This window comes from Zootoca vivipara, chromosome 1, assembly GCF_963506605.1.
Source record: "Zootoca vivipara chromosome 1, rZooViv1.1, whole genome shotgun sequence".
Classification (NCBI taxonomy): Eukaryota; Metazoa; Chordata; class Lepidosauria; order Squamata; family Lacertidae; genus Zootoca; species Zootoca vivipara.
The window spans coordinates 89,454,056-89,467,529 of record NC_083276.1 but is presented as its reverse complement, the minus strand read 5'-3'; the positions used below and the strand labels follow the sequence as shown (position 1 = coordinate 89,467,529).

Genomic DNA, 13,474 nt, shown 5'->3' with positions numbered 1-13,474 from the left:
CAAATTTGCATTATGATACTGATTGCAGCATCAATGCTACAGCCATATGATCTTTTATGCTTAGGTGAAGAGTGATGTTTTCCATGTCATTTGACTTTGTGTGATTCTGGGTGTTTATGAAAAAAAAACAAGTAGTAGGTACAAAAGGACCCAAGCAAGATCTGGGCTGCGGTATTCAAAAGGCGTTAACCTTTTGCGCCTGCTGTGGTCCTGATATAGCTCTATACATCATATAGATATGACGTAGAGGAAGTGGCAGGATCAGCCAAAAATGTGCATTTCTGAATCCAAGCTATTGTCTTCATTCCCTGAAAACATACAGCTGGCCATTGTTGAAATCAGAGGGTGGAATTCAACATCTGCTTGCCAGATGGAATGATCTTCCCCGCTCACTCTGTGTGTTGTTCTGGAGGTTCTCCAACCCTCTCAAGAAGATTTACCGGTAGGGAGGATGCAGCAGGGGGACAAGAAGTGGGGGAGTCACGCTGCATTGGCAGGACTCATTGCATTGGCTTCCAACTAGGTGAATCTGGCCCTTACTACTGAAAATGACGGGACCTTTTGTTTGATCTGGCAGGGCACTCAATTTTTTAAATGTTATTTTGCCCACAATGAACACTTCTCCAGACTAGTCAATGCTCCATGAAGCAGCCCTCCTTGTGGGAAGCCCTCCTGTGTCACTTCGTACCATTTCAGCTTCATTTTAGCTATGTGGTTAACATTCTGAGAATTTTATTATTGGTCTTGTTGTTGTAATCATGAATAGGCAACAGGCACGGAATGCTAAACCTGTAGCTAGCAATCAGTGTGCAGCACTAGACACAACTTCTGGGATAAACTTTCTCCTCTCCACTCTCTTGGGCATATTTCATCTCTGGAGGCAAGGGGGGGGGGGAGAGACGGAGGGAGAGAGATGCTCACAATAATCAGAAGAATACAGATCCAAAAGTCAGTGAGCATTATGTGTAAGCATACCTGGAATGCAAGCTGACAGGAAAACTCTCTCGCCTGAGCACCAGAGTCTCTCTTGGGAGTGTGTGTTGAGCTCAGGTTTTACATTTGCCTTATCTGATGCACAAGGTGTGCTCGCCTTTTGCCAGTCCTCTCAGGTGTGTGCTGCAAAAACGGCTCTAGCAAGTTTCAGTCTGCATTTTGAAATAGCTATGTTAGATGTTTAATTAAACTATCCAGACCTGAGACATCTCTATGTGGGACAAGAAGCTACAGTTAGAACTGGAAATAGAACAACTGATTGGTTCAAAATTGGGAAAGGAGTACGACAAGGTTGTATATTGTCTCCCTGCTTATTTAACTTATATGCAGAATTCATCATGCGAAAGGCTGGACTAGATGAATCCCAAGCCAGAATTAAGATTGCCGGAAGAAATATCAACAACCTCAGATATGCAGATGACACAACCTTGATGGCAGAAAGTGAGGAGGAATTAAAGAACCTTTTAATGAGGGTGAAAGAGGAGAGCGCAAAATATGGTCTGAAGCTCAACATCAAAAAAACCAAGATCATGGCCACTGGTCCCATCACCTCCTGGCAAATAGGGGAAAAAATGGAGGAAGTGAGAGATTTTACTTTCTTGGGCTCCTTGATCACTGCAGATGGTGACAGCAGTCACGAAATTAAAAGACGCCTGCTTCTTGGGAGAAAAGCAATGACAAACCTAGACAGCATCTTAAAAAGCAGAGACATCACCTTGCCGACAAAGGTCCATATAGTTAAAGCTATGGTTTTCCCAGTAGTGATGTATGGAAGTGAGAGCTGGACCATAAAGAAGGCTGATCGCCGAAGAATTGATGCTTTTGAATTATGGTGCTGGAGGAGACTCTTGAGAGTCCCATGGACTGCAAGAAGATCAAACCTATCCATTCTTAAGGAAATCAGCCCTGAGTGCTCCCTGGAAGGACAGATCATGAAGCTGAGGCTCCAATACTTTGGCCACCTCATGAGAAGAGAAGAATCCTTGGAAAAGACCCTGATGTTGGGAAAGATTGAGGGCACTAGGAGAAAGGGACGACAGAGAACGAGGTGGTTGGACAGTGTTCTCGAAGCTACGAACATGAGTTTGACCAAACTGTGGGAGGCAGTGCAAGACAGGAGTGCCTGGCGTGCTATGGTCCATGGGGTCACGAAGAGTCGGACACGACTAAACGACTAAACAACAACATCCAGACCTAGGCTATGTGACTGATGTTTTACAAATGAAACAGTGCCAATTCATTCTTCTTATTCCGCAAGTTAAAACATTATGTCTGAAATGTAGCCATAAGGATGCACTGAACAGCAGGGGAGAGAAGAAGCAATGGAGAGGCAAGACCTGGGAACTGAAACTTCCAATGGATCAGAGATCACAGCAAGGAATTTACATAGAGCCCTTCCAGAATGGTGCCTTTTTTGTGATTGTATTCTGCAACATATCACTGGTGCAATAATAGTGCATAAGTAGTGGATTTATTTATACTACACCATCCACACATCATTCTGCTCTGTTAATTGTTTTGTGATGCTTCCAATACAGTCATAACTCATGTTACATCTGCTGCGGGTTCTGTCCTTTCGGGTTGCACTCCGCACCGAACCCGGATGTATCGGAACGGGTTACTTTTGGGTTTAACGCACGCACATGCGCAGAAATGCTAAATCGCACTTTGCGCATGCACAGAAGCGCCAAATCATAACCTGCGCGTGCGCAGGTGCAAGTTGTGAATGCTGCGGGTTGCGAACGTGAATCATGCATGGATCACATTCGCAACCCAAGCGTCCACTGTAGACGGAAACAGAGTACAGCGACCATCCATTCCCGTGCTTCCAACACTCTGTGGAATGCATAGACACAGTCTTGTGACTGCACAGTGAGAAGAATAGACACCAACAGCTACTGCATTATTGCCGTCTGAAAGAGCACTTTTATGCTATATATCACAACAAAAGCAGGAGACACACACACAGAACATTGTGGTATAAAAAGTTGCAGGAGCTGGGCGGGAAGTTATGGGGCATGCAGTGATTGGAAAGCAAGTTGTATGTCTGCACCAAAATCTTTGCAGGCATAAACAGTATTGAAAACTGGATCCCATATAACTACCCTGAGTCCCTCATGATGAGCACAAGTCATCATGAATGCAGAATAAAAAGGATGTCCCATACTATGAATTTTATGTACATTTCCTGAGAGCAGCTCAGGCACTCCCCGCTCAGGTGGCATATGAAGGTATCTTCATGCTTTGGCATACTGACTGTGCAGAACAAGCAGCTCGGTTGTCACTTGCATTTGATGTGCCTTGACCTGTGTTTTGTTTTACTTTAAATAAATAAGTAAATAAATAATCATAGCTCACCCAGCAGAGTACAGTCTACAGAGAGCTAAAAAAAAAAGAGCATGGATTTTCTGAAGCTCAACTGGATTGCTTGAGGCAGAAGCTCAAAACAAAGCCACTGGATCTGCCAAAAAAAGGAAAAAGAAAGGGGAAAGAAGAAGGTTGGGCTCTCTCGTCTAAAGTCATTTGCTGTCAGGAAAGTCTATCCATCGGTCTCAAGCAGATCAATACACAGAATCCAGCCCCAAAGTATGCCACAAATAGAGAGCTGTGGTCCAGAAAGTTTGGCATGTTCACACACACAGTACAAATCTGAAAGGACCCTCTAAGAAATACCCAGGCTGGGATACAGACCACTACACTATAAGGAGCCTTTGAGTTTCAATTTTTCAGATGGATTGCTTGTTAAATGTTAGGGATGTCTATTGTTCAAAGAGGTGGAAGGAGTCAGATTCCAAGAGCTATGCAGCTATCTTAGCTGCTTGGCTAATGGCACCCATTATTCTTATTACTTTATCTGAAGTGATTTTTATCTCACTCTTCAGCTGAAAAAGGCTCCCACAGAGCATTTCCAATGCGAGCAATAAGGAAGCCCTTGCCCTCAGGCTTACAATCTAAAAGACACAACACAAAAGGAAAAATGATTGGGAGGGAGGAGGAGGGGAAAACAAAGCAAACTAGGCACCTTTTCTCAGTAACACACTTTATGGAATGACAGCAGGAATGGAAAGTTTTCACAGAGAGAGGAGCCAAAAGTTGCTTTGCTGAAAGAAAAGAAAGATCTCTGCAGGATCTGGTCAGACAGAATCCTGATCCCTTCCCCTATTAGCACTGAGCCATGCAAATATCCACATTTATATTCATTGGCAACCTATCATTTCCCTGCAAAGGATTTTCTGTCTTCTCTCACCCACCAATATTACAAAGACCCAACGAGTTATCATTTAATTCTTAGAAAATGTCTCCTCTTAAAGATGCACCTACTGCTACTGAGGAACATGTTATATTGACTTTACAAAGGACAGTCAAATAAACTTCAATTTAGGAATGGCAGTAAAGTCAACAGCACTGAGGAGTGTAGCAGCTGTTATGGCAAATATTGCCTACTAAAGTTAACTAGTAACAAGCTTAGTCATCCAGGATCTTATCTGCACTTATAAAACATAAATGGGGAATCTGCCGCAGCACTTTCTCCATTTGAATTTAGCTCCAAAAAGTGCTGTAAGTTTGTCAAGCAGTTTGTTACATCTGAGGTGTTGGAGCCTCATGCCTATTGTTAATTTGTGTGTGGCCTCTTTCAGATATCTGTCTGCACAATGCATCCCCCCAATGTCCTGCTGGCTACAGTCGCTCTTCTTTTTCTGATCCATGTGACAAGCTCATTGAATGAGGAACAACTGAGGAAACAACTCACCGAAATTGTCAACCTAAAATTGGTCAGGAGTGTCACTGAAATTCGGAACTGGAGAATTCTTGTGGAAAGAAGAGGTAATTTATGTTTAATGATTTGTGAAGTCACACTATTGTTTATTGTGCCTATGCATTGCTGTTGAGTATTAAGGAGTGTGTGTTTGAGATTAAGAACAACTCCAGCATTCTGAACTCTAGCATTCTGAATTGTTATGGAAAGAAGAGACACGAAAATCACTCATTTCCAATATAGTTAGGATTCCGGAAAGCAAAAGCAGGTAATTTGTGGGCCTTCAGATGTTATTGGACTCCAGCTCCTATCATTTTTTACCGTTGGCTAGGCTGGCTTTGGCTGATGAGATTTGGAGTCCAGCAACATTTGGAGGGGCACATTTTCCTCATGTTGTTCTAAATATCTCACTGACTGGCTAACATGAGAGATAATTCTTCCCCCGTAATAACTCTACTAGATTTATTTCTCCCTCCTTTCTAAACTGGTGAATTCCAGTGACTGCTGACTGAATACAGGGATGCCTTTGAACACCCAGTGTCAGTTCTGTTGGATTCCTCTTCACAAAAGTGTTTCCCATGCCCCCATCAAAAGCAGGTCTTCCAATAATCATTTTCAAGATGCTGTGTTTAAATTTCAGTTTGGGGTTTTTTCCCTTTAATTTTATTCTTAGTTTCCAAATGATGATGTTTGAATTCATGTTTTCTGAGCCACTTGAAAATACAATCTCTGAGGAAACATTTAAATAACCTATTGGATTATTGGTCTTCCATTTTTCGATAACATCTCCCTGCTAACTCCTGAGTATCTAACAAATGCCCAAACATTAAGAATGTGTGGTGATGCTTTAAATGGATAAAATTGTTGACCTTCATTAATGAGGGGTCACTCATTAAATGGTACACTAAGATTTCAGCAGCTTCACTGCATAAAATACTCCATACTTTGTTGGTATCCACTGAGAATTATATAACTCGTTTTATAACATCATCACAGAGAAGTTCATGTCACTGAAGATCAGGAGTTATGAGGTTACAAACTACTCTTTCTAAAGAAGAATTCTTCCTCTGTTCTTGTTTTAAAATATTTATATAGGCCTCTACTTTTGTGACTGGATGAAAAAGCATTCCAAAACCATTATGATTAAAATCTGGCACCATCTAATAGCCTCTAATGTAGTTAGGAGTAGAGGCAGAGGGACAATTGATGGATTATGACAGCCTTCCTCAACCTGGTGCCCTCCAGATAGTTTGGGCTACAACTCCCCTCAATCATACATCTGCTAGTTTAGTGAATGATCTGGGATTATAGGAGTTTGGCCAAAGAAACAGAGCAGGGATCCGCCCAATGCCCAACAGCTTCCCTGGCAGAGGTTGTCTCAGACCTCTGGAATACTGTTACAAAAATATGTTCACTGAAAGAACCTATGAACATTGTTATTATTTGCTTAATTTATGTACATTGAGTGTCCATGGTAGGTTTTTAATTTTCACTCTCCCTCTCTCTCACACACTTATAGACCTCACATGCTACAAATTTCTCCGCAATGTTTATGGGTGGCATTCAACTGAACCCAATCAGCGGAAGCTTCCACTTACACAACAGGTCTTTCCCCTCTTTCCCTTTGCACCCCCTAAAATTGGCTCTGGGGCAGATAAGGAGAACCCCCAGATATCAGCATGCAGAGGGAGGAAACGGGGGGGATCGTTCTATGCTCACCCTGATGCAGGCATCCCCAAACTTCGGCCCTCCAGATGTTTCGGACTACAATTCCCATCTTCCCCAACCATTGGTCCTGTTAGCTAGGGATCATGGGAGTTGTAGTTCCAAAACATCTGGAGGGCTGCAGTTTGGGGATGCCCGCCCTGATGGAACGGTTGTCTTTGTGTGACATTTGCATTTCTCCCCCTGTCTTTAAATGCAGTGAGGCAATTCACAAGGTGTCATCTCTGAAAATGTCGATCACATGCAATAGTGTAAATTTGAATGAAACTGAGGCTTGCTTAGCAAATACAGCTCAGTCCTAAGGAGCAGATACCACACTTTAAAGAGTGCCCAAGTGCCTTTATCCCTGTCTTGGAGTTCCTGGAAAAGTAGGAGCGCCATTTAAGTGAGTGGCAAGTACCCTTGCCAAAGAGATCTTCTGAAGGTGCAGCATGCGTTTCAAGAGCTTGTATTTAGGAGGCCAAGGTAGCTGCCGAAGGGAAGCTTGAGCCTTGTTGGTGGGATAGAATGGCCTAAGTGGCACAAGTCAGTAGACGGAGAAGGTGATTTTCACAGTACAGTAAGAAGAGATGCGAAGGAAGCACGAGAACGGCTTTGCCATTCCCACCAGTGAGCTACTCCGACAGATGATAAGAATGCATGTTGGCAGGAGGCATCGGGCCTGTGCTATGGGATGCTTCTCTGGAAAGCCAGCTCTAGGGAGTCATTAAAGGCATCTCCGTGCCATCAGCCTTAATGATTTGCTCTTCTCACGGCAGATAGAAAATGCTGCCTGCATTCAGTTCATTGGTTTTTACTGCTATAACAGGCAGCGAGCAATGGTATTTGTCACATTTTTAGATACATGAATATATGCAGATGAGTAATAGCTGCTGCTCCGCTGGCACTTTTGGCAACTCAATCGCACACTGGCTGCGTTTTCACTTCACCTCACGTCAAGACCCTCTGCTGCCAAACTCAGTTTGCTAACCCCCCTGCCTTAACTCTTTCTCACAACCGTTCTTCACTCTTTCCCCATAACCCTTCATAACTAAGCCCCTTTATTGCAAGTACACTTTCTTATACAGCTAATTTTCTATATAAAACAACAACAACATACAGCTACGCTCTCCCTCCATTGTCAGAGGCAGTAATGCTTCATAATACTGGTTGCTGGAAACCACAGGAGGAGAGAATGATGGGCAGGTGATATTTGCACATTTCCCACAAGGCATCTGCTTGGCTGCTGTGTGAACACATTGCTGGACTGGACAAGAGAAACTTGAGTTCAAATCCCAATGTCTTATATAATTTCCCTCTGTCACAGATTAGCAATTACTAGGGCGATAAAATATTTCAACCTATCAGATGTTTGCTTGACTAGGAATTCAAACTCACAAGGCTTGCACACATTTCCCCAAGGATGCTGCAGAGAACTTGGCTGCGTGTTGAAACTCACCGTCTAATCCATCTTTTGTTCCCTAGCAATCCCTTACATGCGGGACTGTGACGAAATGTTCCAGGCAGGCCACAAAGAGAGTGGCCTTTATATAATACGCCCCGAGAACGCCCGCAAGCTCGTAGCCTGGTGCCACATGGATGGATGCAATGGGTGGACAGTCATCCAACACAACACCCACAACACTGAACTCACCTGGTCAGAGACCTGGACAACTTATAAATATGGGTTTGGTAACTTGGTGGGAGATCACTGGTTGGGCACCGAGTACATTTCCTTGATTAGCCAGCAGAAATGGTACAAAGTCAGAATAAATTTAGTAGATGCAGGTGGACACCATAGATATGCAGAATACGATAGCTTTGTCCTGAGAAATGAGAACGATGAATATACGCTCAAGTTAGGGACCTACGAGGGTAATGCAGGTGACTCTCTCACTTCTTCCAAGGCCAAAAACATGCACGACAACATGAGGTTCTCTTGTAAAGACAAGGACCACGACAGGTCTACCAAAGAGAACTGTGCAGACATCCACGGTGGGGGCTGGTGGTACGACTCCTGCTTTGATGCCCAGCTGAACCGCAAAGGTGGGCTTCACTGGGGCACATTATGCGATGAGAATTGCAGGAGCTCAGTTATCATGCTGAAGCCCATCCACATGTATTGCAGCAGGGTGTAGAAAGGCGCACAGCCTCGCATGTCACGAACTGCTGTAATGGGATGCAGGGGGTGCAACAAAAGTGCAGATTCCTTTGCTTCCAGACCTTTCTATATAAATAAATAGTGGCTTCTTTTGCTACCTCTCAGTGACATGGCGAATGTATTTCATTCTGACAGAATTGCGAGCCAATATTCCTGTATAACTTTTTCGCTGATTGCAACACTGTGAAGTCTTCCAGTTCTTTATTAAAATAGCTTTTCAGCCGCAAGAGAGAGGTGTCTTTTTTTTAATAACAAAAAACCCACAACCCTTCATTTTATTCTCACATCAAAGAGTCATAGGAAAGGCCATGTAAAGTATGGACTAATCACTGTAATTGTGCCAATTAAGTACAGCTAGGGTTGCCATATTTCAAAAAGTAAAAACCAGGACACCCTGAAAGTTGTTGGTCCTTTCTTTACTTTTCTTTTTTACAAAAACGCCAAATGCACATCAATTCTGCCTTTGAAATCCCAGACGTATTTTTTCTGCTGAACCACACACAACTCTTGCAAGATTTTGGGCATGATCCATTTCCTTCTGCATCCACCAGAGGGCATCCCATAAGGACTCTATCAAGCCACCACATGCCCTGCCCAACAGTGATATTGGAGAAACAGAACTGTACATTGTGCCGTAGGGCCTTGGGAAGCAGGCCACTCTAGGAGGCTCAGCAAGACCTCATGCTCACAGTAGTGGGAGCTGTGCACTCAGCACTATACATGCCTAGCCGGTTAGTTCAGCTGGTTAGAGCATGGTGCCGACAACCCCAAGATTGCAGGTTCGATCCCCATAAAGGACAGCTGCATATTTCTGCATTGCAGGGGCTTCGACTAGATGATCCTCAGGGTCCCTTACAACTCTATGATTGGAATACACGGAAAGTTGATATTTAAAATGTCCCAAGTCATGAAATGCAGTGCTGTACACATTTGTGTATACATTTTCAAGCCTCCGGTGGTGCAATGGGTCAGTGCATCTGGCTGTAAATATTAAGATTGTGGTTAGGATAACAAATGGCATTATGGAATCAGAATGGGGGAACAGCATTTGTACTAGATGCAAGTTTACACTGGGGGATAACATGGAACCATACAGGGCACTAGTAGCCTCATAGGCTGTGCTGAAAGTTTCAGCATTCTCAACACATGGATCCAATACTTAGCTAAACTTTCCTCCATAATCCACGAGGACTAGAAACTTGCTTCCTCCATATTTTCTTTAGATGTGCGTAAAGCACCAGGTTACATGGCAGTTCTGCACCTGCCCACAACTCTGCACACCACCCACACTTTACATTAACAAGAGCACATCATGCTGCCCTCTGCATTTTATGTCCGTTCAAAATAATATGCAAAATAAAGAGAATGCTAGCTCTTCCAGCTCCGTGCTTGGGAAGTAACACTCCCTCAGAGTTTTAAGATGGAATTTAGAGGCATGTAGGACACAGAACCTTTGAAGCAAGGCTTTAATTTTTAAAGACATCCAGTGCATCCAGGACAGGAAGGAAAAATAAAATCAAGCCCCTTCTCCTCTCCGCCCCCCAAATAATAATAATAATAATAATAATAATAATAATAATAATAATGGAAATGCTAATGAAATCATATGAAAAGCGAAACCAGGCTGCAGTGTTCCAAAGAGAATACATAATCTACAAGCTTAAAATTCAATCGTGCCTCTACTGCTATGCCTGGGGCATGCTTAAAATATTGATAATCAAGTCTCTTCTGGAAGTGTATGATGCATGTTTTAATCTGAACCAGTATCTTGGGAAAAGATTGCCACTTGGGGCATATATCCGCTCTCCTCGCTTGCCCATGAGCGTGCGGAAAATCTTGTTCTGGGACAGAATTTTATTATAGAACTCCACTCCACCTCTAGCAAAGCTGGTGGAAACGGTGGCTGTATTTCTGTCTGTCCTGTAATCCATTGCCTGACTCACAGTGTCATACGAGAGACAATAGCCCACAAATCCAATCGCCATTACAGCCATGTTGTAAAGGCCTCGTAAGAGCACTGGACCTGAATACAAGCCCAGGAGCTGCTTTATGGCTACCCCAGAAATCCAAGTCCCACCTAAACATACGGGGGCAACAGCAGCACATACGAAGGGTCCGTTGCTTTGCAAGTACATGAGCTCTCTTGCAATGGCAAACTTCTGAGCCTCCGGAGAAAGGGTCAGGGCCTCCTTCAAGGCCAGGCCTTCTGTGCTGTCCCAGTCCACTTCTTTGCCTTCAATCACGACAACGTGGCCGGCAGTCCTATTATCGTCACTGGCTGCACCACAGAAAAGGGCAGGAATGCCCACGAAACAGCCTGCGGGCAGCCATGGAAGCCCAGCGCTCACCGGGTGGAAGCTGTAGGCCACAAAGGCTTGGTAACGATTTGCTGATTTAACTCTGACGTCGCTGATGATGTCACGGAACAGGATCTGTAATTTTTCCGAGAGCTCCATTGGTTTCCCCTTGGCCCAAGCCTGATACAATGGTTTGAATGTCTCCTCGGGGAAGATGTGAAAAGTCAGGTTAGCACCAAAGAGTCCAGCACAGGAAACTGCCAAGAAACCAGTCCTGTGCCTCTCCACCATGGCCACTGTCTTCCAAAGGAACCGAACTGCCATATTCAGCTGCCAGCCTGTTCATTTTCAAGAAAAGTGATAAATTAGCATACTTACACATAAGTCACATGAGCTCCATCTATGCTATACATTTAAAGCAGTATCATCCCACTTTAAACAGTCATGGCTTTTCCCAAATGTAGTGCTGGGAAGTATAGTTTCTTAGGGGAGCTAAGAGTTGTTAGCACATCCCTATTCCCCTCACAAAGCTACAGTTCTCATAGTGGTTTAACAGCCAATACCTCTGAGAATTGTGGGGGGAATGGGGTCTCCTATCAACACTCAGGCAGTTCCCAGGAATCTTTGGGGGGGGGGAGGAACCATGAGTGTTTAATCACAAAATGGTGGCAGTGGAAGCCTGGCTAATCAGAAAGGACAAAGTAACTTGCTCAAGAAGCTGAGTACAAGGCAGAGTTTGGGTTCGAAACCACTCCTTTGATCCCCCAGTTTTCTGCTGCAAAATGAAAACCCATTTCAAAGGTGGTAAAAGTGAAATGAAACTTGTCCAAGAAATTGTGCACAGGGCAAAGCTGGAGCCCAGAACACAAAATCCGAGTCTTAGGATGCTAAATACATTTTCCAAGGTTAACTTTTTGTCCTGAAATCCGAGTTTCCATTTCACAGGTAGGGATGTGAGCACTCACAAAAATCAGCATTAGTATTTATCTTCCTGGTCCCAGATGTTGTAGTGTAGTCTATATAACTAAACACTTTGTTGCTACTTAGTCTCAGGAAGAGAGTCAATGTGGTGTAATGGATATCAAACTAGGACTTGCGAGATCCAGGTTCAGATCTCTATTCAGCTCACTGGTTTACTTTGGGCTAGTGATTATATCTCAGCCTAATCTACCTTGCAGGGTTCTTGTGAAGATAAAAATGACAGAGAGACAGCTATGACATATGCATGATGTGTTAAGGGTGCTTCTGGACTGCCTCTGTTTTGGGGGTGGGATTCAATCACATACAAATTTGGGTTACAGTTAGTCAATCTGGTACTATTGCATTACTACACCCCATCAGACTTTTTGCAATAAGGGAAGTGACAGGAAGTTGGAATAATGTGACACTGTGGAAACCTCGTGCAAACAAATCATTTTGAATGCCCAAAACTGGTCATCTGGAAGCAACCTAAGTACAATAATACATGCCTACAAGCAGTGCTATTTTTTTCTAGAAAAAGAGGTGCTGGGACTTGTCATTAATACCTCCCTTGTTCTCTTATACTGTAATGGCAATGGTGCCCATCTGAGAGGTACCAGAACTGAGTTCTGGTGACTTCCAGCTGAAAAAAGCCTTACCTACAAGGCCAGTAAGATGTCCCTGCAGTGCTTTTTATAATATAATATATATATATAAGATATATATATATTATATGTGTGTGTGTGTGTCATGCTTTTTACAGCGTAGCACTGATATAGCATAAAACAGATGGCACCCTAAACACGAATTTGCCAAAATAACAGGTCAGGCAACAAGACAACAAGTCAACCTATAATAATTGCAGATTGCAGAATTTAGTTTTTTTGGGGGGGATTGAAAGAACCCCTCTAATTTTAACTAATTATGCATCTAGCTGCAACTACCTGTATCCATGCTTCGTTCCGTTTTGTACCCCTTCCATTTACAGAGGCAATTCTTAAACACAATTAAATGCGCATAAAGGCATTAAAAAACTACAACGCTCCCCCTCCGTTTTTAAGCACTGGAAATGGGCACACACTAAGGATAAGGACCTGATCTCCTACCAGTAGAATGGGCCAATACCTCTTTTAGCAACGCGGCGTTCATTCCCAACTCATTTCTACCTACCCACACTCCATCCGCAGCAGCAGCAGCTTGAATTAATATCCCGGAAAGGGAAAAGTCACGTGGGTGCCGTAAAGGAAAGTCAGCTGCTGAGAAAGCGGCGCGTTCAAGTTTAGCAGGAGAAAATAGCCGGCGGGAGTTCCGGGTTGCCTTGGCGACGAGGAGCCCCTGCTGCTGCAACAGGGATTGGAGCCCCCCCCCCGGCTATAATTGGACCTTTCCCGTGTCGTCTTCGTGTGGTTCTCGGTTTTGCCTTAGGCTTAGCCCGTTTTCGTGTATCCCACAAGGCAGCCAACAGTAAGAGATTTATTGAGCAAAACTGAAATGCAAAGACGGGGAGTTTGCAAATGCAAACGCATGAAATGACACGGGGAGAGAAAAGAAAGGGGGGGGTGCCCTCGAAGTAATATAATATGTTGCGAATCATATGTGAGG

At 43.7% G+C, this 13,474-nt stretch overlaps 2 protein-coding genes across 4 annotated transcripts; one reads left to right on the top strand and one right to left on the bottom strand.

The window, feature by feature from the left end:
- The first annotated feature begins 4,458 nt into the window (after positions 1-4,458).
- LOC118091538 (fibrinogen-like protein 1-like protein) lies at positions 4,459-9,024 on the top strand. The gene is made up of 3 exons (XM_035128629.2): positions 4,459-4,551; positions 4,632-4,818; positions 7,940-9,024. The coding sequence occupies exons 1-3, from the start codon at positions 4,498-4,500 to the stop codon at positions 8,590-8,592; spliced, it is 894 nt and encodes a 297-aa protein (XP_034984520.2). The 5' UTR covers positions 4,459-4,497; the 3' UTR covers positions 8,593-9,024.
- Positions 8,953-13,179, bottom strand: TMEM177 (transmembrane protein 177). Of its 3 annotated transcripts, none has more exons than XM_035128610.2 (2): positions 13,043-13,179; positions 8,953-11,250 (listed from the first exon to the last, which is right to left on the bottom strand). In XM_035128610.2, exon 2 carries the CDS (start codon positions 11,234-11,236, stop codon positions 10,301-10,303), a length of 936 nt encoding a protein of 311 aa, XP_034984501.1. In that variant the 5' UTR covers positions 11,237-11,250; positions 13,043-13,179; the 3' UTR covers positions 8,953-10,300. The 3 variants fall into 3 exon arrangements, with proteins under 3 accessions (XP_034984501.1, XP_034984508.1, XP_060134587.1); XM_035128617.2 differs by having other exon boundaries at positions 12,998-13,047; XM_060278604.1 differs by lacking the exon at positions 13,043-13,179 and adding an exon at positions 12,979-12,985.
- Between the last annotated feature and the right edge of the window lie 295 nt (positions 13,180-13,474).